This window comes from Morone saxatilis, unplaced genomic scaffold (genome assembly GCF_004916995.1).
Source record: "Morone saxatilis isolate NCDOM2014 unplaced genomic scaffold, NCSU_SB_2.0 Contig11, whole genome shotgun sequence".
Lineage (NCBI taxonomy): Eukaryota > Metazoa > Chordata > Actinopteri > Moronidae > Morone > Morone saxatilis.
In genome coordinates this window covers 13,754,510-13,782,113 of record NW_023339663.1, presented here as the reverse complement: position 1 = coordinate 13,782,113, position 27,604 = coordinate 13,754,510, and the positions used below count along the sequence as shown (strand labels likewise).

The following is a 27,604-nucleotide window of genomic DNA, read 5'->3' as shown; positions in this document are numbered from 1 at the left end:
GTGTGTGTGTGTGTGTTGGGTGAATGGAGATGTCTTGACGACTATACCCGATAGGTCAAACACATTCCAAAGCCCCACAAAGTTCAATGTTGATGACATGACATGAGGGTCAGTCCGTTACATGTAGCTTGCAGACAACACTCTGTCAGCAGACTCACCCCTGTCTGTCTGCACTATACTCATGTTTCCCGGCAGGAAAACAGCATTTCTCCTCTGATAACGTAGCCTCAAATCAGTCTTTACATTTTGGAACTTCTGCAGCACAATTAGCCTCGATCAGCTCTGCTAATGTGTTCAGGACTAAGGCACAGCGTACAGTAAGAGGAGCTCTATCAATACAGGAAGTTTCTAGTGGAAATTGTTTTAATGCCACAAAACACTTTGAGCTGAGCTCAGGGCCGTGCATTTTATACTGAAAGTGAGGGTTTAGTGGTATTTAATGTAGTGCTGAATTTATTTTTTAATAATTCAATTCAATTATGTATTGTTTATGAAGTAATGTTATTTTTTGTTTATTAGGATCCCCATTAGTTATTGCCTTGACGTCGTCTTCCTGTGGTCCATATTCAAATAAAATACATATAGTTAACAATGTTAGTTTATTTACACAACATTAACATTGCATCCAACATTAAAACAATTAGGTTACAAATTGGTTATTTGACATGTTTTTGAAAAAAAATCCTTGGTCAGCAGTTTTGAGATTGACCTTTCTCAACACTGTAGCTGAAACATCTTCAAAGGATTTGTTGTTTCAAAATCCTTCCTGTTGTCGCATGTTGGGCCTCCTTGACGTATTTCTTAGTTTGTTTTCAAAGTTTGAAGGTGACCTGTCTGTGCCTTTTTGTAGCATTTAGCCTCAGGTGTTTGACTGTGAAAACAGAAGAGCCTCGGCCTAATGTTCACACTGCTCTATCTCTAGTCTCACATGTTGCGCCTGTGGGCGAGAGGCTGCTGCGCTGAACAATAGTAATCTTGTACTGGTCCAGTCCAACACGCAGTATGCGGTGTGGGTTTTCTGTTCCTCTCAGTCAGCTAGGCAAGCAGAGTTGTTTCTCTGACCGCATACCACGTCGGTCATTTGCTTTTCTGTCCCACTGCTTATATACTGTGCCTTAAGATGTAGCTCCACTAACGACCACTAGATTATTCTATTTCTGTAGATGCATTTAAGTGAGTCGGTCTATCACACTAAGATACGGTGGTTAGTTCCTCCACAGTCCCACCCAGACTTCTCTGCTCTTTGCCCAAATTTGAATTGTCTGACCCAAGCAATGGCCAAGATGGTGGTCAGTGGTAAACCCAAACCCAAACCCAGTCTTCAAAACAATCCTCCAAGACAAGGATGACAACACATGTCACTATGCTTTTCTACAATCTATCATTTGAAAGAATGGAGCTGTACATCCTCCTAATCATGATATGTCTTCTTCAGGTAGCTCCAAAATTTGTGATATAGAAAATAGGTTTTGGAGGCATGAGGCAAATGCATTTTTAACCCTTTTACCCCATACTGTCGTTTTCACTACCTTTATTTACAGACATAGCATTGTCACTACACGTCTTAGCTATTTTCAGGATAAGTTAGGCTACTCAGAAGTGTCATCATTTGCTATCTTAGTGGCACTGTGCAGGTAAAGGACCTACACATGCAGTTTGATATGATTGTTTTTTTAATTGTCCGCGTTTTCAACACAGCGGGAATATATGAATGGAGGAAAATATGTTCTTGGGATATGTCTTCCTTCTGTCAAAAAAAGAATATCGGTGCATTCAGTTATAGCTGTGGGCTACACCTGAGTTACAAGGAGCGCCTTTCTAATTTCTAAGCAGTTTTATTCTTTTAATCCTCACTCAACAGCAGACTTCGGCTGTTAGTAGACTAAATCAGCAATCAGTCAAATGATTGCAGCAGTATGCGTATGATGTCTACGTGTCCAGGACTGAAGAGTTTTGGCTCTGAGAAGAAAGATTGCAACTTTTAACACAGAATGTGTCAATCAGGTTCAAAAGTTTAATCAAGATATGGAAGAGTAATAGGTGTTTTAGGCACTTGGGGACGGGAACTATTAAATGAGTCAGGCTTTGTGTTTTGATGATTTTCCTTTTTTTAGTGTGATCACATATTTCTGAATTGCTTCTTCCAGTTAACACTACTGAAAAGCCATAGAAGAGTCCTTCAACCCTCCATCCAAACACAAACGTTAAAAGTAGATCACATACAGTCTTACAGTAGGCTAATCCAAGGCTAGCTGATAGTTTAGAGAATCTAGGATTATTTGAAATAAAGTTACATAAAATTTAGTTTCAAAACCTTACATCACAATAGACACATATGTATAGTGTAGGTAATGCCATCATACACCCCTATGTGTTTTCCTCTGACAAAAATGTATAATTAAAATGTTTAATTAAAATTGTAACTTTTGTTCGCTGTCTTTAAAGGTTTACAATCTAATTTACTGAACAGACCAATCAACTGACAAAGCCAAAATAAAAATAAAAGTGATTGAGTCGGAAATTTGAGTTGTCCTTTGGAAGTTGAACAAGAGGAGGACTTGACACACAAAAAATTTAAAAAATGTCGTCATCTTCCTGTGATTAAGGAATTTGACCTAACTTGACCAGGCTGTAAACATTTGTGTCATATCTCTTCTCTAGGACTTCTTGAAATCCCTGCTGTAATGAGGAACGTGGCTCGCACTTCCAGGAAGGATGCTCGAGTTATTCAGACAATTTGTAAACTGCTGGTGTCATCTGGGTAGTTGATATGACTGCAAGGCTGGGCTAACAAATTTGAGCAGAAATGTAATAATAGGATGTTTTTTTTTTATACATATAGTCTCAGAAAAAGATTACTTCAAGGTCTGACACCAGTGTGACCTGAGTCTGTGGGCTTCAGGTCAGGTTCAGTTGACAAGGGAGACGACTCACCCTTATTGCTGTGTGGAGCCATTGGTCTGGCCTTGTTCTCTCAGCAGGTTGGATAAGCAAATCATGACAAAGCTTAACTGCATTATTCATAATCAGCAGCCTTGTTTAGTCAGTTTTTAGGCTCTGTGCCAAACCCCAGACCGATGAAACAATGTAACCTAATTGAATCACTTGATGGACTGACTCAAGTGACCATAACTTGACATGTCGCGCTGCACGTCGGTCTTATGATGTTTGTAAAAACTATGAGAGAAAAACTAAACAGTGCATTCCAGATAGCAGGATGCCGCTCCAGCCAGGGGGAGAATGGGATCATGTGTTTGTCAGGAAGATCCACACATGAGTAATCAATGCTTCGTGTGCCAGTGAAGCTAAACACATCAGGAAACAAAGCTGGAGCTGTCAAGCAAGCAGGAGTTTCCATGCTGAAAAGCACCATGAGTACATCAGGAAATGGGAATACACAGGATGAAATGAAGCCACAGTACACTGGGAAGCACACATTATTTCAGCTGAAATACAGTAGAAGCCTTTGGTTTTATTGGCTTTTGTTAAAATATGCAGTTCTTTTGAGAGTTAGGTGTTTCAGACTTCTGGGCATTATAAAATAAAAAGCTACCCTCCAAACTTAAAAAAAAAAGAAAACACAAAAGGGCTGATGACAAGTGACCTTCTCTCTGACCACTGGCAAAAATATGTACTGTGCCAGTAGCCAGGTGAACAGTTCCTAAAGTAAGTTTTGCAGCACCCTATAAATGTCCTCCCTCCCATCTGGAGAGCTGGCTGGCTCCAGACACCCCTCTAACTGGCTACTGGTGAATGCTAGTAAAAAATGTACTGACTGCTGCTGACACCAGGGTCAGTGGCTGTGGACGTAGCTTGAATTCTTACACCTGCATACTTCCACATACTCATTGCCTCCATATATAAAAAGAGATTTAACAAATTTATTTCCAAACTTAAACATTTCCCCTCGTTATCAAAAATGTTCCAGCAGTGTCTGATGAATGCACACGTACATGACCAGTTTCAGGTGTTCTCCTGAGTTTTGAGCTTCTTCATCAGCCAAAAACTTTTTGTTGAAATGGTTCCTTTTACATAAAATATGGTCCAAACCGCTGTATGCTGAGCCTGCCGAGTTTCAAATGAGAAGACGTACTCTCATTGACATTGGCTGGATGTTTGAAATTCTAAGTGAAAAATAGTCAAACTCTTTGGAGCAGCCTCAGCCACTGACAGCATAATAACAGTAATACATTACATTTCTGATATTCACTTACATTTTTAGGCATACAAGTAAGAGTGGGGGGCTCTCAGGATGGCAGTGTTGGTCGCTTTGTTAAACCCTGTTTGTCTCTTTGGGTTTGAGGAGCAGCATGGCATCTGGAGGCCGGTGTTAGAGTCATACCCTCAATTCATACAGTATTACAAAACCGGTCGTATTGCTATGTTCTTATAGACTGCCCCTAGGTGGGTTTGTGCTGCACCATTAATTTACATATACAGCTGTGATTTGACAGTGCTGACATCGGCTTATTAAACTAAAGACATTTCTATAATATAGCCAGCTACAGAAACTGTGTTTTCATATAATTTCATGTTTTAAGTGTTTTTTTAGATAATGATAATAGCCTCAACCTATCATAACTGTTTTATGTCATTGTCTGAACAGATAGTTTCCTGCTGAATTTCTCCTAGTAGCAATATTTATATATTGCCTATATATCATGTGATTTCTTGCAGTTGTGTTTATTTTGGAGAAATAAAGGTTGAGTGGGAACCATTTTACCAATGTACTGTCTTGCTCCACATACTTTGACATGTTCAAAGAGTTCACGGCTTAGTGGGGGTGTTTCACTCAATTTCAAGTCTAATGCCTTAACTGCTCGGGTCATCAACTACAACTACTCTATAAATCACTATAATATGCAAGTTTAAACAGAGAACTTCTACTTTTCACAGAGTCTGTACGAACTTTTGTGGCATTTCTTCTGTTAGCTGCTATCCATAAAAAAATACTTGGAGCGCATTCACTTATGATGTGACTTTGGAGAGAGGATGAGAGGTTGGACAACTCGTTTAAGGTACGTCAGAGACGACGTCCCTTGTTGTTGTTTCAGAACACCATATTCGGAGCTCTTGTGGTCAGGTGCCAAGTTTTTTTTTTTCTACTATTATTCGTAAGCATATTATTATTATTATTATTCTCCACTCAGAAGGCTGCCTCCTATGGTCCTGTCTGGTCCAGTTTTCAGACATTTAGGGGGAGACAGTCACTTACTTGGATAGTTTTCAAGAAGAAATTAAATACTTATATTGACATATTAATTACTGAATGAACTAGGCCTCTTTGTGTCTTGACCAACACAAACTTTAAGAGATTTGTGTGTGAAGCTTTAAGTGAGAAAAAGTGTGTGTGATACACAGAGAAACTCATTTCCTCATGTTCATACACACGTACTGTACATATTCACATTCACTCTTCACACTGCGTTAGTGTATTTGGGAGAGGAACTAAACACATTGTGGTTTGAACTGAGCTTATTAAGGGCAGAAGTGAGACTGAGGCTCATGGTGAATACTGTAACTTAGCCAGGGCCCCCACAAGGCAGTGGAGGAAGCACCTGTTCCACAGCCAGGTCATTATCAGCCATTATCTTACTGTGCTGTAAAGGCCGGGGCTCAGCAGTCTGACGCAGGACAGCCATTGTACTGATCTACAACCTCGGGACAAAGCTGTTTACCCTGCTCTTTCATTCATCACTCCATGTGCTCAGAAATGTGTTTTGAAGTTTCATTTTGTTTACTTTTTGCAGATGAAATAAAAAAAACAACCATGTTTACTGTCAGCTTATAGAGGTATTAATATACAGATCAGACCTGATGAAGAATAAAAAAAATAATGGACAAACTAAAAGAATGCAGAAACATAACTCGAAATCTCAAGAATATACGTATATAAAATACTAAACAATCTGACCCAGTCGAGTTGCATTTAGTGAATAATTTCTGGTGGAGGGAAGAAGTTGAGTTGATTTCTTCATCACCAGCTTTTTGTTTTCCTTTCCCATTTGTTCAGCTGTATTTAAAGACAGTGTGTAGGATTTGAAAAATGTCTGGCTTACCCACCACAGGTCTGACCTTTGGGACCGTGCGCAACTTCAGGTACTTGTTATTGTGCTCTTTACTACACGTACAGAACAGATCCATACCCTGGTCACCGTTATGCAGATGCAGGTGAAGTGCACAAAAGCCAGATGCATGGCTGCAGGCAGTCGAGGTTTGGTGTGGGGGGGTCTATACACTAGTGGGAGTCACTTACGTAATAGTGTAAATCAGTTATTTAGTGTATTTGTATTAAAATAGGCTCAGTAGTCTTTCTTGACATCTCTGCTTTCTGAAGCCTTTTTTTCCCACAAATATTTATGTCAAGCAAACTGTAAATAATTGCAAACTATAAATATTCAATAGAATTGCCGGTTCAGCCAAATGTCTCCATCCCTCACTTCCACGTCCTGTAAATGTTTAAGCTGAAGGCCAGGTAGAACCCAAGTGGGACAGTTATGTTTTGTGTTTTTCACCATGACTATCATAAATGCCAGAATATAAAAAAAAAAAGGTTTTTATGGTCTGTTGGTGCACGTTGTGATTTGGTACTCTGAGAAATTGTACACTGCCTGTAATTCTTTTACCCCTCGCTGGCCACTGGCTTGAATTTTTATTATTTTACATGAACCTACTTTAGTGTTGGAAATTACAAAGTCTGTTCATCCACGTGTAAAACATAACATGTGCTGTGCCCAGTAGTCATTGTCACTTATCTACCAGTACTTAAGCTAAATTCATAATAGTTTACCGTGCAAGCCAATTGCACTGTCTAACCAGATTTCTGTTTAATATAAGACACCTGGCTTTGACATAACTTTAATCTTGTCTAAAAAGTACAGTCTGTCAGGCAATGATTAACCCAGTGAGCTGTATGAGCAGGCATGTTGATACATGACAGACTAGGTCCTTCCTTAGTCGTTGATTGTTTTAGCTATAATGCCGTAAGCTTTACACTTACCGTTCTGTTTTGACAGATTCCGTCACACCAATGGGGGGGCTGGATTTATTGGATTATTATTGTTTTGATTAATATCAGTTTTACCACTAGAACTTGCTACAGTGCCCGGAAAATCCATGGACTTTCCTTGGATTCTGACAGGGAATTTTTGTACTCTTGACTCCCATTTCTCAGCAGTTTTTACGCTGAACTATGATTCAACCGGTTTATGCTTGGAAGATATGGTGTTTGTTAACCTACTTTTGACAAAAATAATAATGTTCGGGACTCTCGTGTCAACCATGAACATAGCACAGACGCTTCAGGGTTAGCTTAAGGAGTAAGGTTGAGAGAGCGGGATGAATTAATTCGACAGTGAATTGATTTAGGCATAGGAATGTCTGATTCTCCAAGGGGTCCTTTTTATTTGCCTCTTTATGCATTTCTGTTTTGAAGTTGTATGTGGTGAACTGGCAGTATGTTTTTCATTTATGCTGTGTTTTGAAATAAACCCAAGTATTCGCCCTGAAGTGAACAGATTTTCCCAAGGGATGCTGGAGAAATGGGGGGGTTCAGCAGAATTGTCCTTGTGATCTTGTTGCTGGACTGTGCCTGGCTAAGAAAAACGTAACATTTGCACTAAAAATACATCTTGTAGTAGGTTTGTTTTCTGGTGTTACATTTCCTACACATATGGCATTCATGAAGCTTTCTATGAACAGTATAGTTTGCAATATTTGCAAGATGACTCTTCCTCTCATGCCTGACTAGACATTTCTTTTTAATTACTGTGGTCCATCATGATTATCTAAAAATATCTATCTCTAAAATGAACCATATGCGTTGGGTATTGCGTAACAGATCAGCAAAGGGGAACCAGGAGTGTGGGTGACAGTGGGGAAGCAATATTGAGGAATGCAAGTGGAGATAAGATGCACCACGGAGCATTCAGTGATGGAGCTGAGCTTTGGCGCAGTAAATTAACCCATTGCAACCACTAAATAGTCTTTGGATAACAGTGCCATTATGGTCATTTTGTTGACAGGTTTGTGTCTTGTATTCAAACTGACCTTGAGGAGATGGTTGCATGTGCGTGCGCCAAACCACTCGGCTGGAGTGACTGGAGTGTCTGGTTTGTTTTGTCCGCTGTTCATCCTGCAGGCCTGATAAAGCAGGCATTCTGGGCAGGCAGCACGCCATTGACCTTCTCACCCCCCACCCGCCAGTCCCTCTCTAAGGCCCCTGACACCTCGCACTTCACTTTCCGTCATTGTGTTATCTTCCTGGCATGCGGCTCTTCAGCATGAATGGGGAAAGAACAAGGTAGAGGGAAGAGGATGATTAAAGTGCGCAGTGTAGTGCACATCTGCTGCTCGAGTTTTCCTGACCACATTGTCTTGGCTTAAACTTTACATCTAGGCTTTGTCTACAGTTCACCAGTATTGTCTGGGAGTTAGAATGATTATAGATGGATTCAGATTTTTTCACATTTTTCTTTCAGTTCCTGCTCGAAGATTTGAGATTGGCTGTCCACATTCCTACAATTTCCTCACAATTGTTTTCCAAATTATTTCATTCCATGCAACAAACTGTTTCACATTAAAGTCAGGGAAGTGTGGAAAGTGTTTTTCTTTTTTTCTCTCATTCGGTTTAGGTCATTCTTGCTGACACTGAGATCAGGGGAGACAGCTTAGCCTACGCAGATTTTATCGCTGTGGCAAGAAAACATGGAAGAACTTTGGTGCCTGATTTCTTTTGGGTTTGTAACTCAACCAAATTATGAAATAACCCCCTCTCCGAAAGGATTTGCAGGATTGAGCTCATTTGTGGTAACGGGAACACTTTAAGGGTTTTATGACCCTTCAAAGTCTGTTTGCATTTCCCTAAGTGCAGGACTCTGAAATGTTGGGGCCATAATAAAAACACCATAAACCTGTTTCCAGTCATGTTTTAGCTGCATCATACCAGAGAGAAACAAAGCTGACTACCATTATCGCTGCCTCTTTGCCCTGAGTCATCTTTAGCAGTGGCTGCCGCACCAGTTATATCTGGCCTGCGCCGGCCTGACCAGGCATTAATGTCTCACAGTCTCACAGTATAAGAATGCAGCCCCGTCCTGATAAACCTCTCTGGGTTTTTTCTCCTTTTATTGATGCTGCTCTTCAAGCACTCTGCTGTGACGATACTTAGCAGGTCAGACTGCAGATCCAGTGTCACTGGTTGAGTGGGTGAATAGTGTAGTTGGGTGGCAGACGGTCATACCAGGCGGCAGCACATGATGTGATGCAGAGGGTTTAGCTGGAGGGCAGCAGTTTACTCGGCTTTGACATTAATACAGCAAGTGTGTCCCAGAGTTCCTTTGTCACTTGACTAAGGTCTAATTTGGGAGATGTGGGAGATGTCCTTTCTCTCTCTGCTGTGTTGGTGTGTGTGTGTATGTGTGCTGTATAAAGGCCATGTTCCATGATTCCCTGCACCTGTTGCACGGCAGTGGATTCCTCTGTCATGCTATAGCTGAATGTACAGTATAGGTTGTGTCTGATGCTGTCAGTCGGTGCTTTTACTTGTTGTTCCGTCAGCTCTGCTCCCACCTGGACAATCTGTTTCATTCACTGTTTTTGGTTGCAGAATGTAGTACAGCAGGACATGAAGATAGAAAGGCAGAATTGACAGACTTGCTTTTGTTCCCCCCCGTTTATTATCCATCCATTGTTCTGCTTACTAGGACAACCCACAGAAAAGTGGCTGTGTGTGTTTATATCCACACTGAACTTTGTGTTTGACTGAATTACAAATTAGATCATTTTTCAAGTTGGATGTTTCCTCCGTCTACACACGGTTGTGCGTAGTTACATTTAAAATGATAAACAACATCAGAAAGTATTGCAGCCATTCAGGGATTTCCCTGCTTGTGTTGCAGAAAATCAGGACAGATGCTGAAATCACCAAGACATCTGGATCAAATAGTTTATTCACAAGCATCACATATAAACACCTTTATGTCGGATGCATGCTCAGTTGTTGTAGACACTAAAACTCATAATGAGAGTCATAAGTGGATAATGCATGAAAATATGCTTAAAGCCTTAGTAACAAACCACATATATAAATAAAAGTGCAGCAGGGAATGATACATACAAGATGTATTTTACTTGACTGCCCCTTTTGTAAAATCTTGTTTGCTCCAACTACAAAGTTCAAGCAAGACAGTCATTCATCTTCGTCATTGAAGAGCCGTAAGTCTTGTAATGTAAAATGATGTCAGTAGTCTGTCTGGATGCAATGGTCCCTGAATAAAGTGAAGTTTACTAAACACTAGAGTCCCCAAAGTGTCTTTGAACGTGTTCTAGCTCTCAAGTATCTCTCCGCAGACCTACAGGCGAGATAACGACTTTGAGGAAACACTGATTTAATATCAGGGAAGTCAATGAATCTTCTCGCCATTGCGCCTCCACGTGCTCTCTGCATGTTGCACTCCTTTACAGTTAGTCCCTCTCACACACACACACACAGAAAAATACAACATACACACACAGGAAGTTGTATCTCCTGTGATCTTCTGAGCTATGCAGTACCAAAGGTGTTTATCTCTTCTTTGACAACAATGAATGGCATAGTTGGAATAGTTTAGGACAGGATCAGAGTTATCTGCACTTGTCCTTGAGTCCTTTCTGGCCTGAGTGTGAACATACACACACACACACAGGTTTAACAGATTTCCTGCGAGCTATTGTATCTGCTGGAAGATGGTAGCATCCTGGTCCAAGCCTCCAGGCTGAACAAGCCAAATCCCCCCCCCCCGCGCCCTTTTCCGCTCTTAATCTCCATTGCTCTCCCACTCTCCTTCTCTTCTTCATTTCTCTCCTCTCTCCTTCTCTGTCTATACTCCACTTCTCTTTCTGCTGAAGATACGCTACCTTCGCTGGTATATTTGTCTTTGGCTGTACACAGATCCATCTGTCTGTCAATCCATCTGTTTTTGCCCTCACCCACCCCTCCTTTTACCCAGCCTCCTCTCTTCCTCCATGTGTCCGGTGATCCCCTGTGTAACCCCTGAGGAGCAGTCTAAACACTGTATTCAGAGCCAGGGCCAGTTGGGCCTCCAGCAAAAACAGAGAGAGACCAGACACAAACACTCATCTCTCCAACCAAATGCCCGCCTGCCTCACATATTTTGGCCCTCTGCTCTCTTGTGTGCCACGAAGTTTGTCTCTCAGATAATAATCTATTCCATCATTAACCCCTTGTTTCTCTTGTTTTGAGATAGTGGTCATTTTGCTTTATGAACCCATATTAGTGGGTGGTTTCACTGTTGGCTTGTACAAGTGACATTGTTGTTAATCATGTCGGTGTATGAGGACATATCTGAGAATTCTCCATCCATAAAAATTAGTTTATTGATAAACTGTATGTCCAACAAAACGCTGTACTGGAAAAAGCTTGTTTTTTTCCACAATTTGCAGATGTTTTGTGTCTGGATTGGTTGTGACTCACACTGTTTCCTTGAGACCTAAAAGCTGTTTGATATGCTTTTTATTATGGTAACAGTCTTTCTGAGTTAAAGTGCCCGTAGTTTGCTAAAAATGGCTCGGTTTTGTCATGCATCGAAAATTGTTGATTTATGTGATTCTGAAATCCCCAGTAAACAAGAAATATAAATAATAGGTTATTCCAGGAAGATCTGACATACCTCCTGGAGAATCATAATACTTTACAATACAAGTCTGCTTTACTTACAAAGCTGAGCCAATAAGATTGAATCTTTAATCCAGACTCTCAGAATTGAAACTGTTTATAGGGATCAACCTTAAATCAACATATTGTATACTGTCTTCTTAAGTGGTTACAATTTTGACAGAAAGATAAATAAATATTTTTTCGTTAGTCTCAATTTTAACCGTCATTTAATCTGCTGTGCAATGTGCAGTAGGTAATTTGCTCAGTTCCTGGCTATTTTTTTCCCCATTTGTTTCCTTTCATGATCAGACAGTAACTGAGTTCAGGCAGTTTTGCCTGGCATCTTTGCTGATGACTTTCAAGGAAAATAAATACTGAATGTGCCACTTCCCGCTCTGATGAGCAGATGTAATTGCTGCTCTGAAGCAGGACATCCTGTCTCTCTGTGGGGGCACTGTGATATGCCTGATGCTCTTTCCATTTAAAGTTTGAACGTGGGGGGTTGTTGGAAGAAAGTCTCAGGGCATATAATAACCACTGAGCTTTTAACAATTTCAGATCTTCAACAAACACACTGAATTCGAATGATTCCAGCTTAAATGACAAAAATGGCAAAAAGCATAGGTTTTCTCTAGAACAGATAATGTAACGTCAGTCACTGAGTATATCTGACCATGTTGTGTGAATTGTCCTCCCTAATATTCTCAATGAATTCTCTCTCACTGTCTTTTCAGTTCTGCCAGCCTGGAGGTTGGAGGCTGTCCAGGGATAGGAAAGCACCTACCTTCTTCACCGTTGTGCTGACAGATATCGATTCAGACAGACACTACTGCTCCTGCCTCACTTTCTATGAGGCTGAGGTCAATCTGCAGGTAAGACTGCAACACATGCAGTGCCTTGGTAGCTGAATGTCCAATACAGGTTTGAAAGGTCTTTTTGTCTTTGTTTTGAGCCCTTTTTCTGCCATTTTCATTTATGCATTAATTCATTTGTTTATTCTCTCTAATACCTTGATCACTTTCAAGGTCACAGGGACCTAAAGCTTATCCCAGAATTCAGTATACTGCTGTACAGCTGTTTTAGGACTGTTGGAGTAAACCGGAGCATCATGTGAAACCCCACAAGAACATACAAATAACATGTAAACTACACGTAGGACCGAAGCCTGTGAGGTGATAAACACTGAACCACTCATAGACTCATGATGGACTCCTGATGAGCATGAGGTCACATTTCATCTTCTTTTATCTCCTGACTCTTAGAAGCCATCAGCAATGTGATGGTTTTAATTTTTTCTCTTCCATTTTCAGCTTAGGGTTTGTTTTTTTTACAGTCTTTGGCACTTTTTAAAGTAAAAAAAAGTGCCAGACACTGTCAGGAATGTGTGTCCTGTGTGAAATGTCTTCCAGAATTTGAGGCATTAGTAGAAAACAAAAGTCTGCTAATAAATTGTGAGCTTGCTGAGGGATACTGTTGTTAAGGGAGAGGATGGACCTGTGCTCTCCTCCAGCGCTTTTCATTTGATTTTTGTGTTTGATTATAGATTAGTGGTCATGGCGCAAATGTTCAAAACCCCCGAAAATTATTGATTACAACAGATTTGTTTGGATGGGATCATTTTTATACTTATGAATGATCTTGGTAATGTCTCTTCCTGCGAAAAGCCCACAGAATACCACTCTAATTGTTTCACGGTGTTTGACTTTATGGCCTTAAATGACTCCTGTCGCTCTGCCCACTGTGATTTCACTTCCTTTCACATGTGGGAGGCAGTCTTCAATCACTTTACAGGAAGATCAGCAAAACATTTTTAAGCTTAAATGCAAAATTCAATCATGTAAAAGAAATGTTTGTTAGCTGAATACTGTAGTAGTGCATCTTTTCCTCATTACTTTAAGTACCTAGTACTTTCATTACTACCATTTCAGCTTGTTGTGTGAATCAGACCATAATTACACAAACATTCTTCTGTTTGAACAACTGGGCACATTTTTCCACGTCCGTTCTAAAGCATGAGAAGGGAAATTGTCACATCAAAGGGTAGAAAACAACCAAAAATAACCTATTTGTTAACTGTTATGGGGTCCTTTTGGAAGAACCTACTAACAGACTTAATTGTCATTGCTCGTAACTGCTTGGTGAAGTCCTTCGGCTGTATAAAACATGTTGTGGACTGCAGGCCGGTGGATCATCTTCATTTAATACTGAAACCTTAATCGTCCTTGGTCTGTTTTCTGTCCTCACGCACAGTGCAGTCATTAGAGAGAATATGATTTACCATTAACAACAGATTCAGACTTGATTATGGGGCCTAATGATTTTGTAATTGTGTCTTTGTTTACTGTTATCGTGGGACTGGCATGGCTATTAGTGAGGGCTGTAAACTGTTTTTCACACACACTCTACATTTAATGTTTATATTGGGTCTGCAGGACAGAAAAAAAGCAGTAGAGACACTGTTTTTGAACCAGAGGTTTATTGAGTTTAATCACACAAATTGTGCCAGATATTTACCAGGTGCACGATAGGAAAGAGCTCCACATACTAGATATACTTTGATTTATGTACAAACATTAGTTTCATTTCACCTCACTCATAATAGGAATCATACAGACAAACACAATCAAATCATGTCTGCACAGACCTCAGAAAGTCCCAAATTCACTTTCTCACTTCACTGTTTATTATCAAACAGGTTGTAAAACATATTTTTTTTTAAAGAGACTATGTTAGACTATGCTTTCACTCAGGGACACCATGCCAGAAGTAGGAGGTTGTACAAAGTATTTTTATAGTTTCTCATTTGGGGTAATTTATGTTAGTAACACATTGATAGACATACCTGACTATACCGTCCTGTGAGCTTCTGTTTCATTATTGAAATAGAATAGTGTCTAAACCAGCTCACACTAAGTGAGATGTTTGCATGTGTCAGAAAGACACTTGAGCAAGAGCAACATGTGTGCTTTATGTATGTTACATTATTACTATATTAATACATCACCGTATTGTGAAGATTGGACCTATAAACTTCTGAATTTGATAGACTCTTCAACCACAAGGCCACCTTACCTTTTTTGTCAGTTCATTATTAGATTTAGGCTATATTTGGCCCCGTCCAGATATCATGTTCCTGCAAAATAACACACACATTCCTGGATTCAGCGTATGGCACTGAAGATCTTCTTGAAACGTGAGGGTGTTTTAACAATCTTTATTCTATAAACTGACATCCTTATCTACACAGTTGGATTCCAGTGGAGAGTCCAGACAGGCGGCGGAGGAATGTATTTTGTCTAATAATTGAACCAAATCCTAAGAATAATGGTATAATACGACCCCCATCTGAATGGGATATTTTGATCCCATACTCCTAGGTCCCGAGATACTGAAGCACTTATGGCATGTTTTCATTGCCTGTAGAAATATACCAGATTGTGACAAGGGCTTTAGTTAGGAATGAGGTTGGTGTATCAGTGTCCTGATAGGGCTCGTGGATCCCCGATAGAGACAATTAGAACCAGATTGAGACGGTTGCTTGTACGACAAGCTTGTCCTGATTTTGGGGAGAGGTAGATAACATTTCGGATCAAATGACTATAGTTTATAATGTATGTAATTTGACATACAGTAAACTGTGCACTCAAAATACCTGAATTCAGTTTACTTTGAGAGGACAGTTTCCTGTTAAAGTGGACTGAATCCTGTGACCATTTTGGGTTTCCAGGTCATTCTTTGTTTCTCGTAATATTATTGCCCACATTTACAAGCTTTAGAATATCAATACACCACAAAAATTGGTAACTTTTGCGTATGTATGTTTTTGACAAACTGTAAATGAAATATCTTGCTAAATAATGTTAGCATCTTTGTTTTTGTTACTAATGTCTCTGATGTTTTGCATTTGCTATGTTAGTGCAATATGTGACTCTAAGGGGAAAGCAACATTAAACTAATTTTGGTTCTCCTCTAAGGAAATCCACTCATCTGATTTAGTCTCTTTGTAGGCGAGATCTTTTATTAACCATCATAATTTTAGAAAATCTGTTGTGTTCATTAAAGGCTCCAGTGGGATGAGCAGCTGTGCTGAATGGGGAACGATTGGGAAACAAGATAATTAATAGTCCAAACATTCATAAATGTGTATCTCTTCTCTGGAGACGTAGGAGGATTTTTAAGATTTTTTGGGCCTGAAGCTATGACTTTGTCTGTTGCAAGAGTTTTGTGCTGGCTATTTTTGGCTGGGCCGCAGCAAAGTGAGGGCCAGCACTATAAACGTGAAAAACTGTGAGGTACTGAGCAAGTGAGTGATGAAGTTACACTGTGGGTCTGACGGTTGGTGGTCGCTCTTTCAAAATGAACAGGTGCGCAGCCCTCTACGGCTACTGACTTTTAGTCCATGCCCTTGTACGGTGTGGGCTCCACCTTGTTCTCACCTTGTGTTTAAGTTGAGCGAAGACCTGGCAGTCAGCTCCCAATAATAGTTTTTTCTTCAGCTAGTTAAAGCTGCTGGGCTCAGCTCAGCTAGGCTTCTCGTCATGAGGCTATCGTGAAGGAAAATCAATAACCAGCCCATACTATCAATGCGTCACAGCCTAACGGCGCATCACAGTGCATAATATGAGCACAGTTGGCACAGAGGCGGTACAATACCTGATATTCAAAAGGAGGGAATGAAACTAGAAAGCAACATAAAACCTGCTGCTGTGAGTAATGGAGACGATGGTTACGCACTGTGACAGTCCAACATGGAGCAGAGCAGGAGACAAAACATATTTCCGTGCACAGAGAGGCATGAGGGAGAGCACACAGCTAAACCAACCTAAATAACAATAACTCTGACAAAACAATACAGAGTGAGTCATAGAAAAATTAGACATCCGGTTGATGGAAACAAATGAAAGAGCAGGGGGAGTTAATAATAGATAATTAAAATAAGATCTCAAACATCTTAAGATATAAGTGGAAAATATTGTTCCTGCAACTGCAAACATCATTTTTTGACTCATACATAGCCTAACCATCTCATGTGATATGCGACTTCAGAACATCTTAACAACAAATATTACTGGGACCAGTACAGAAAATTGCAAATTAACATTTCATATCCAGGAATTCACATTATAGACATTACTGCTGACCATACACGAGGAATATATAATCGTTATTATTATTAGTTGTTGTTGACTATTGTTGTTGCTGCGGTTGCTGTTGTCGCTGCTCGCTGTCCCGTCGTTGCTGCTGTCGCCGCTCGTCACCCCCCGTCTTTTTTGTATGACGTCATCGATATCTACTGTTAATGTAGTTTTGCTCTCTGTTTGTTGCCGTGTACAGTCTGTTTGTCTCTCTTGGGGGTCTCTCTCCTGTTCTCTCTCCTCTCTCTCTGCCTCCTCATTTCTCCCCCGAACCTGTAAGGCAGATGACCCAGATCCTAGACCGACAGGTTCTTGTCCGAGCTTTCCTGCCCGTTAAACCAGGCAGTTTTCCTTGCCACCCGTCGCCGAAGTGCTCTCATGGTGGTACCTCGCGCTTCGGGTGCCTGCCTGTACAACTGTTTTGTATACAGCCGCAGCTCTCCGGCTCTAGACTGGGTCTATTCTGAAAAGTGTCTGAGATCACTTCCTGCTTATACGAATTTCGGGCCCGCTACTAACAAACCATACAAATTGAATTGAATTGAATACAGAAGGAATACTGTTTCCACTACTTCTACTTTCACACACCCCTCAAATGAAAAGTGTTAGAAGTTGGGTGTCCATCCATAAACTCTTTATGTTTTTGGCACATTAGTTATTTTTCCCCGGAGAATGTGCAACACATGTGATGTGTAGTACATGCCAGGCACGTTCTGGACAATGGGATGAGTTTGAGGCACATGATGTATTCACAAGCTAAAGTAGGAGCTCAGCAGTGCTGGCATGCTCTACAGTACAGTTCAAGGTCTGTAGTCCATGGCACTGTGTTGAACTCTTCAACTGAAATAGCTTCTTTTTTTTTATGTTTCAGGGATCAAAGAGTATTGAGGCTGATGGAGATGAAGATGAGGAGGCAGAGGAGGATGGCCTGATCCAGCCAGCTCAAGTGTTTGCACCAAAAAGTCTCATTCTCGTGTCCAGGCTGGATTATCCTGAAATATTCCGGGTAATAAGACACCATATGATTAAATCTTGATTAAAAAATATTTTTTTTGTCTTGTTCAGGAATACTCTGAATTTTTGTCAAATCAGTGCTTTCATCTTGCAGCTCTGAGATGACGCTAATCTGCTTTGTACTGTGCAGAATAGGCCCGAGTTTGCTTAAGCGCATTGCACGCACTTCAGTGAAGTAAATGAGACATAGACATATAAGCACCTCTGATCTTTTCATTACAGACTGAGTTGATCGTAGGTTTTGCAGACTCACGGTCAGCCTTGCTATTCCTGTTAATAGGTTCTTCTGTTCCTATATGCTGTTAGAATAAACTGTGCTGTGAAACATTACCTAAATGCCACAGACTAATCAAAAGCACAATATTTTTTGTTTTATAGCTCAAATGTTAAAGGGTCACCATGAGCTGCAATATTAATGAGTTATCCTCTGTATGTCGGTATGTAATGTTTTACTTGTATTTTACATGTTGTCCTTCCAGGGGTGCTTGGGTCTGATCTACACGGTTTACATCGATAGCCTGAGTTTCCCTTTAGAGGGTCTGGTGGCCAACCTCTTTACATTCCAGGTTCCTGTCGCTGGTGGATCCCAGGTAAGTCTCAACTGAGATGAAGCACACCTAAAGTCTGCAGAGCACCTCACTGTTATGCTGCTGGCCTGATCTTCACAGATCCAGACCAGACAAGGGGCTAGACAAGGTTTAAGTCTATCCTGTTTGACTCTGAGGCAGAGGCTCAATGGTGCAACTACTAAAATGATTTATGTTAGCTGTGCAGCCAATCAGGAATGTCGTGTTTAGATGGTGCCAGAGATTGTTGTTCAGCCACAGGCAGTAATTTTTCTAATACATTTCGTCATGTTACTCGGAGCAAAATACTTCAACCTAGAGAAGTGAAAAAGACAGCAGGTCTTAAACTGTGTTTATAACAGTTTAGGGGAATATATATTTAAAATGTCCCTCATTACTTAGTATTTTGTTTGCTGAAGTTTGGCTGCCAAATGTCAGAAGGTGAGGTTATAATGCAGTGCAATAGATTACAGGCAATAAAAAAAAAAAGAAAAAAAAAAAACTGGAACTAAATGTGTCTCAGTCATATTGGAAAATTACTGTGCATGTACTACTGCCACTGGGTAAAAATCCTCATCACTGAGATAAAAATCATCTTTTGTTTTAAACCATGTGCTGTAAGAGGAAAGAATTTGGCCTGTCCCCCATCGAGACGCCACTACAAATCCCAAGTCAGTCTGCCTTTATGCAAAACCTCAGCAGTGGAACAGACCCATTTGTCAAAATAGCACCTAGTTAAACATACAGGTATGACAAGAATTGTATGATGAACCTTTTATTTTCTACATCTTAAAGGTCTCTACCAACCACTTTTCACTGTTACATAAACAGTTTGACCAATTATTTCAGATACATACTATAGACATATGTTTTTAATATATTTTTTAAATTTAAGGATCTTTTTAGAAGCGTGATAAGAGAGTGATATTGCTGCAACTGTGTCCTGCATCGGTCATATTTTGGTGAACATCTAATTGAGGATCTTTATCAATCAAACCCATTCAAATGAATAATTCAGTCCTGCAGCTGCAGTGTCTGTATAGCACTGAATAGCATGTGTCTTCTTTATTTGATACAGCCACAGTACACTCATAAATCCTAATGGATGACATGCTTGTGCCTGTAAACACGATGGCCGTAGAAACTTTCCATGCCTGTTTTCTGACCTTTACTACTTTTGTTTTTCTTTACAGAAGCTGTTTAGCCTGGGAGCAGGAGACAGGCAGCTCATTCAGACGCCTCTGAACGACACATTGCCTGTCACATCCAAAAGTGTTGCTTTGCTCTTCCAGCAGCTGGGTGAGTCCAGGCACCTTTTAATAACTACCAATTTGTAATCAGGAAGATTACAAGACAGGAAGAGACTCCATGAGTCAGACCATGACTTGTTAGTAACTCTGTGTCATTTATTTTATTTGTTATTAACGTAAATCCTTCTGAATGAACAATAGTTTCCTGCTGCAGGGTGTCACGTTCACAAAACATCCCATCACGTTTTAAGACATTTAAGGTTGTTATAAATAAAGAACATTTGTCTTTATCATATTACTGGCATTATTCATCATTAGTTTTCTTTGCTTTAATAAAGCTGCTTAATGTGTGTGACATATTTTACATTCATTGAGTCTTGCATCAGATTGTTAGAGGCTCAGTTGTACTTTTCCCATCACATGGTGGTAAACTTCAGCTATGTAGGACCAGGAAACTTTTGCAATGAGCCATTAAGAAGTTGGATTAATTCTACACTTACTTTGTCTACTGTGTCTCAGGCAAGATTATGGTGGGCTTTGTCCCATCAGTGTTTCTGTAATTTTGTCTGGGCTAGAACGAGCACATGATGAAGATTTGATGCACTTTACTGGTTTCACGTTGCTGTGTTTACTCAATATGTTAACGGGTCAGACTGTAAATGCTTAGCACGGGCAATACGTGCTATGGTAAAGATACAATATGCCTGATTCACCGTGACTCATTCATTGTGTAGTTCAGCTGTGTTTGATCAGTGTACCTATCACTTTCCTCAGCCTTTGACAATAGAGGTTTGTAATAACTCATAAACTGAGCTGTAATGCAATAATTATATTATTAATAATAATCATTATAATAATAATTATATTTTTAGACTTTCAAGTCACTCTGGAAGAATCAGGCATAGTTCACTTTTTGCAATTCTCTTCTCTGTGAGAGCTGAGGGGGAAATTAAATATTATTCACCTGAAATTTGATTTGTAATGGAAAGTTGGCCATCATTTAGCCTCATTTGATTAGAAGAATGTGCTTCAAAACAGAGTGGGTTTTATTTCCTGAGTGTATTCACACCATCCTCTGTTTGTTTGGACAGAATGGTGAACATGCACATGGGGGGTATTTGCACGATACACATGTGATCAAGGTTATGTGGAAGTCATGCATTTGTAGCCAATCTGGATATACAAAACAAAGCAATCTTGATATTATACCCAGCAGTGGCCGTTCAGTCCTCGTAAGCCTGTTTCCATTAATCAGTAAATTACATTATGCAGTGCTAATTGTCCTCGAGACAGCTACAGGGCCACAATTAATGTGTGTTAGAAAGGTGCTCAATGTGTGACTTATTGTTAAAATTATAATTATTAATGTTAAAGTCACGTTAGAAGTATAAAGTGTTGTTGTGCTGTGAGTAATAGCACAGTTGCTAAGACTTAGATGAGGAAATCAATGCCACTCATGTTTGTTAACTAAATATAAGGCTACAGCCAGATGGTTAACTTAGCTTAGCATAAAGACTAGAAACACAGGGAAACATCTAGGCCTAAAACCACAACCTCTCTTTTTTACACTTGTGTACAGATTAAAGGATATATTATTAATAATAATATAATATTAATTGGATTTCCCAAATTGTTGAACTATTCCTTTAATAATGACTGTAATCTTCAATGTAGGACCATAGACATGTAATTGCTCAGTCTGTCTTCTGACCATACAGACCACGCACAGGGGACAAAGTGTGCAGTTATCTGTCGTCAGTCCTCCTGCTGTTGTAGCAACAAGTAGAAGATTGTTTTTCCTGTTAATCCCACTTTGATTAACTGTTAAATATGATGTTTGATTTTGATCGTGTAGCATGACAAATGTATGCAGGAATGATTGATTTGATTGATTTGATTGATGATTGATTGAGAGTTAAGCCCTCATGGCATACGGAGTTTAAGTGACTTTGGCCGAGTTAATCATTCCTCCGCCTTTAAAACTCCCTGATTGAGCTGAAGTCAGCTGACCCGGCTACACGTAAGCAGAGAGAACAAGTGCATCGTTTCTACTTATTAGTTCATCCTTGTGTCCATATGAGGAATGGCTAGAAGCTGTACAGGCAGGCAGGTCGGCACATCGGTCTGTGTGTACAGGTCACAGAGTCACCAGAGAGGAATGTGTGTTAAACATGTCGCTCTGCGCAGGAAGTCCATTCCCCCGGGGGTGAGATAAAACCGGCCATCAACAACCCTGCTGTTTGTTGTTTGTTGCCTTTGTCTCTTCTGTTGTCCGGGGATGTTGCTGTCACTTCTTATTTAGGGTTCGGAAGTGTGTCGCTGTTTCCATAAGATAAGTAAACACCTGAATCTGAGATGTAATTATGAAATCGGAGCCTTTAATAGGGTGGTCAAATGAGCGCTCTTCTGCAACTCTTTTGATAGAAGAAAGTGTTATACAAAATAACATTTTACAGCATTTGGACCCACAGTGTCTCAAAAAGATGAAACAGCTCAAACAGTCATTTGGTTTTAAAAGCCTGTTCAACTTTTAAACTCAAATGTTGTTGAGGCTCGTGTTCAGTTTCCTGTTTATCACTGAAGAGCTCCGCTCAGGCAGCCAGACTTCCAGACTCAGCGCCCCCAGTGGCGCGGCTATGTCTGTCTGCCAGTGTTCCTCTTTCTTTATCACTTCAATGTGTGATGAATTGGTCTGTCAGTTGCTTGATAGGAAACAATAACAGGAACTGTAAACTTAGAATTCTTCCTGATTGTCACATCGGTATTTGAAATATTATTTATACTGTATGAGAGTGTGTCATTTCCTTTTGTTTTTCAGAGATGAGTGTCCCTATAGGTTTATATTCAGTGTTTAATATAAACTGTCCCATTTAGATGTGGAAATGTTTTGTTTTTCTCATCATGGGACAGTAGGTTACATGGCTTAAATAAACAGTGGCCACCATGCAGATTATGTGCAGTGAACTGTTATTCTGGCAGTTGTTTTCATCCACTCCTCAGCTCTTTTATTTTATATTAAGCCACAATTGAGATTGCAACACCAAAGTAACTTTGTGACGGAGAAACGCCCTGAAATTGCAAATCAAGAACAATGTTGCAAGAGAAAAATTACTTATATAAACTGTTCTTTTCCTCGTAACTTCTTAAATATTGCTCTAGTCCATAGTTTGCTCAATATTTCTGCCCACATGTATTTGACAGTGCAGTGCTCACCTACCAGCAGAGGTGGGAAGTTTTTTCTCTCTTTTTTTGCATTGTTGCATTATTGCATGCCTACCCAACATCGTGCATATCACACATGACAGACGTGATAAGATATAAACGATGGTTAGCTTTGCACAGAAACAGCCAGTTGAAATACCTATTTCTACTTTTACCAGCATCTTTTTTACACAACTATCTGTACTTCTACTCGAGTAAAGAATGTGTGTCCTTTGGCCACCTCTGCCTACCACAGACAAAGACACACTGTAGAGCCATAATTTACATTTAAACATACAGTTTATTCAATAGACCAGTGAGGCTGCAGTAGCCTGTGCAGACAAATTAATGCTCTCTTGTGAAATAAAGTGAGACGCCAAAGAACCAACACAGCTCAGCCTTCTTGGTGCTGCATAGGAAGTGGTGCATTTCAGTTTCACAGTTGAAATCAGATTTGAATCAACTCCACAGATTGTGGAGTCATGCAGCATCATCCCCAGCACTCCAGCATCTTCAAAGTGAGATTAGTACAGTACACAAACATTGCCATCCAGTGCATAACACAACAACCTTCTATATTAAGCTTAGCATGAATGGTCTGCGTAGCATTGCTAAAATTCTACAGAATTTTGTACGGTTTGAATTGCAGTAAACTGTCTTGAAGCTGTTATGGATACGAACTGAACTCCCTAATGAATATTGTGTGTTTCTAATCTGTGTCCACAAATAGCCACGAATGTTTGATGAATGATCTGGAACAATGTGGCAGTCACATTCCAACAAATACCTCATTCATTTTCGTTCTCTGTTGTTTTCTCGTTCCAGGAATCCAAAATGTTCTAAGCCTGTTTTGTGCGGTTCTGACAGAACACAAGGTTTTGTTCCACTCCACCAGTTACCAGAGGCTCGGAGAGGCATGTCGTGCCCTGGAAGCCCTCATGTTTCCTCTTAAATACAGGTAAGTAAGTGTTTGACCCCGGGGATGGGAAAAATTCTCATGTGAGTTTCCACTAACACCATGGCTGGTGTCATGAGTTCCTTAGCTTGTGATTCGATTGATGATTAACTTTGTGCATCATTGTATTCAGTTCCAGAAACCGGCATATTTACGGGATAAGATTACTATTTAAGATCACAAAATTTTACCTTGCTTAACCTTGTATATTAACTAACTTCAAATTTTCCACTCCCTTTTAGAATTGAGTGCCTTTCACTTGTACAGTGATTCACTTCCTTCCCTTTTTATAATACATTTGTACATTACTATCTTTCTTGTGAGACTAATCTTTGAGGGATTTTAAGGAGAAGTAGTCTTTTTTTTTTTTTCTTTCTCGGTGTAAAATCTTTCAAATTACTCCAGACCTCAACATGGCTGCATTACGCTTCAAAACACCTGCAGTTCCTTGTCCACTGATTCATCTCTTGAGACATAAAACAACAAAACAAAATGTCTTCCATTAAAAAAAGGCCTGTAAAATGTTAATGAAAACATGCATGTGCTGTTAGTGTGGTGTGAGTGTTAATAATAATATCTTTATTTATATAGACAAAGCTAGAACAGAATACTCAGAATGCAATATAACAACAGTGAGCCAACAGTGAGGTCAAATAGAGGCAAGTAGCAGTGGAAGTGATACCCATTAAACATCTAAATGTAATTAAATACAAACATAAATGTAAAAGTAAGAGCAGAATAGAAAATACAGAAATCAATCCAAATAAATAGAATAAAGTAAATAGACAACGTCGCATATAAGCAAGTCTATAAGAGAAAGCCCTCTCTTCCACTCGTTCACACACACCAGTGGCGGCAAACTGTCATGCAAGGCTCTGTTTATGTCCTCTAATGTTCAGTATGTTGCCCACAATGATGTGGGCAGGAGCTGGGGATCGAGTCATCAACCCTGCACCTAATGAACAACCCACTCTACCTCCCAAACCACAGATGCCCCAGTATCTAAGTATATCACCAGAGTGTCACTTTCCCTTATCTGCTCACAGCGCAACCAAATTTTAAGAATAACAATGAATAATAATGAATGGTTCATTTGCCTGTCTTGACTAAATATACGTAATATAACTCATATATGTGCCATTCTAAAATTTAAATTAAATACACTAAGCTGACAACAAGCCCTTCTGTAGTAACAGGTGAGTGGTACATAATCCTGGTCATGATGAGTAAGATAAGTAGTACACATTTATAAGATTATCTGACTGTTGTAGTGAAATGAAGTATGAATCCATCGACCTGCTTGGCAATCATTCCCTCATTATTGATTCTCTTTTTCAATGTTTCGTTTACATATCCTGTGTCACTCTGTTTCTGGTAGATGATGATCATTTCCCATGCTTGTAAATTATATCATTGCAAAATTTATGACATTCCTTTGAATACCAGGTTGTTTTCTAATTTTATCTGCTCTCTTATCACTTGCTGCGAAAGTAAATGCATTTGAGTATTGTATAAACGGACATCAAAACCATTAATTCCCTGCTGGGAAGTATACATTTAGCTCTCAGTTGCCCACGCATTTCTCAATTCTTCCTTATCTGTCTTTTTCCTCATATTGTACATATCGTGTTTATTCACTGTTTCAGTTACCCATACATCCCTATTCTGCCCTCGCGGCTGCTGGAGGTGTTGAGCTCACCCACTCCCTTCATCATCGGGGTGCACTCCATGTTTCAGACTGAAATCCAGGATCTGGTGAGTGCAGATGTGTCACAGGCATCCAGAAATCTCTCTAACTTGCATGCAGAACTTGAGGATCATAAATTGTTGAAAGCTTTCAGACACCTGTGAATCATTAACAAATATTGGAGTCTTTTAGAGTTTATTTTGTTGTCCTAAAAGGGAAGATGCATTGTGACATTTTAGTACTTTCTACTGACCAAACCAGTTCTGATCCAAGAAGTCCTTCGGTTGCACATGAAGATTAAGCGGTCTGCCCTTCGACAAGATGTTTATTTAGTTGGTTTCGGCTGAACCTCGTCAGGCACGCGTGTTGTTCCTCGCAGTACTCCCTCCAGCTGCAGTCAAACCACCTGACCTGTGAGTGTTTTTATGTGTGTTCACCAGTTGGATGTTATTATTGCTGACCTGGATGGAGGAACAATAAAGATTCCTGAGTGTATCCACTTGTCTGTGCTCCCTGAACCAGTGTTACACCTAACACAAACGGCCCTGTCTCTGGTAAGCACAAGCAGACACGCACACATACAGGTGCATCTGTACACAAACTCATTCATTTACAACATGTCCTTAATTAGCGCCTGTATACATGTCTGTTGGTCCGTCTTTCACACAGAAAAACACAAATACAGACATTGGATATTTAGAAAGTAATTATTTGATTGTTATGCTCAAACTGTTGGTAAAATTGTTGTTTTATTTACTAACTTTATTTTCTCAGTTAAATGATGTGATACTTTTCCAAGGTTTGCTGTAACTTATGAGGCTGTTTCACTTATTAAAAAGTTGTTCTAGAAATGCTTGAAAGCAAAATAGATCTGATTCGATTTATTCTTAATAGGTTTTGCACCCCGATCTGGAGATAGCAGACAATGCGTTCCCTCCACCTCGCACTGCACCCTCTAACCTCAAGTTGTTGGTAAGTCAGCCTCTCGCTATCACGTACCCTCCATACATTCATTCATTTATGATCATCAGGGTGTCTCACTGTAAGGAGTGTCCTCCTCCTCCCTCATGAGGAGGACATGATTGCCTTCATCAGGCAAAGTCTGTTATTGCTAAAGGGTTAGCCTGGGAGTGAGGGCACTAACTTACGGTAACCTTTAAGATAGATAACATCTGCTGTATAATTAATTTATCAGATTGCTTTTGTGGCATAGTTATTTGATGAGTCATGTTGGTGTGTGTGTGTGTGTTCCAGGACAAGGAGGTGAGGGCCGTCTTTCTCAGGCTGTTTGCACAACTCTTCCAGGGCTACAGGTCTTGCCTGCAGCTCATCCGCATCCACTCTGAACCTGTTATTCACTTTCACAAGGTAAGATAAGGACATAATGGAATTCCCATTGCTGAATTTTGCAAAAAAAACAAAACAGCAACCCTATTTTCCAATATGTGACCTAAGGTTAAACTCCTTTAGCAATTGCTACTCAGCAAACACATTGTTCTTTTAATCTGCCAAGAATGTTTTTAGCTGGAGTCCAGCAGTGAGGGTGGAATTACACGTAAAGACCTGACAGATAAACATGTCAGGGGTGCATAGAGTGTGTGTTTGTGTGAGTATGCATGTTGTTTTAAATGTGTTGTAGAGGCTCCATGACTCTTTCATGATGCTATCCTTCTGTTTATGCAAGTTCCGGACACAATCCCGTAACCTTGGGCAAAGCCCGGCAATGAGCCATATGAAATGTATTAGGTTTACATTTTTGTTTTGTGCCGGGGATTTTGTTTGTTCGTGTCTGTGGTGTCTCCGTGGTAACCCCACAGCACATCATCCTCAAAGTACCCCACATGGATCACATTATAAACAAACGCTCTGCTTATTCGCCTGGAATCGCTGAGTGGGGAAGGCTTGAGTGAACTGTTTTATCTCTTGTACCCACAAGCACAAATAATTATGTGTAAAGTAAATTAAATTCATTTGCATGTAGTCATTTATAACTAGATTTATTTCCCTTTTTTGTACATGCTGAAGAACTTATCCATGATTTCAACAATAAAAGATGCTGGTCTCAGTCCATCTTGCAAAGATTTTTTAGTTAGAAGATTTTGTAATCTTATTCTAAAAATGGCTGTGATCGCTATTCTTG

The 27,604-nt window shown here is 39.9% G+C and overlaps 1 protein-coding gene across 2 annotated transcripts in view; it reads left to right on the top strand.

Annotated features, from left to right (window-relative positions):
* The window catches only part of sbf2 (SET binding factor 2), an 85,489-nt gene that overhangs the window by 18,124 nt on the left and 39,761 nt on the right, over nucleotides 1–27,604 (top strand). For both annotated transcript variants that reach the window (XM_035682562.1, XM_035682561.1), the window contains exons 3-11: nucleotides 12,391–12,528; nucleotides 17,663–17,797; nucleotides 18,285–18,395; nucleotides 19,565–19,670; nucleotides 23,648–23,780; nucleotides 25,424–25,532; nucleotides 25,905–26,018; nucleotides 26,359–26,436; nucleotides 26,719–26,832. In XM_035682562.1, coding sequence (XP_035538455.1) covers nucleotides 12,391–12,528; nucleotides 17,663–17,797; nucleotides 18,285–18,395; nucleotides 19,565–19,670; nucleotides 23,648–23,780; nucleotides 25,424–25,532; nucleotides 25,905–26,018; nucleotides 26,359–26,436; nucleotides 26,719–26,832 — 1,038 coding nt within the window. The remainder of the gene's footprint in view (nucleotides 1–12,390; nucleotides 12,529–17,662; nucleotides 17,798–18,284; nucleotides 18,396–19,564; nucleotides 19,671–23,647; nucleotides 23,781–25,423; nucleotides 25,533–25,904; nucleotides 26,019–26,358; nucleotides 26,437–26,718; nucleotides 26,833–27,604) is intronic.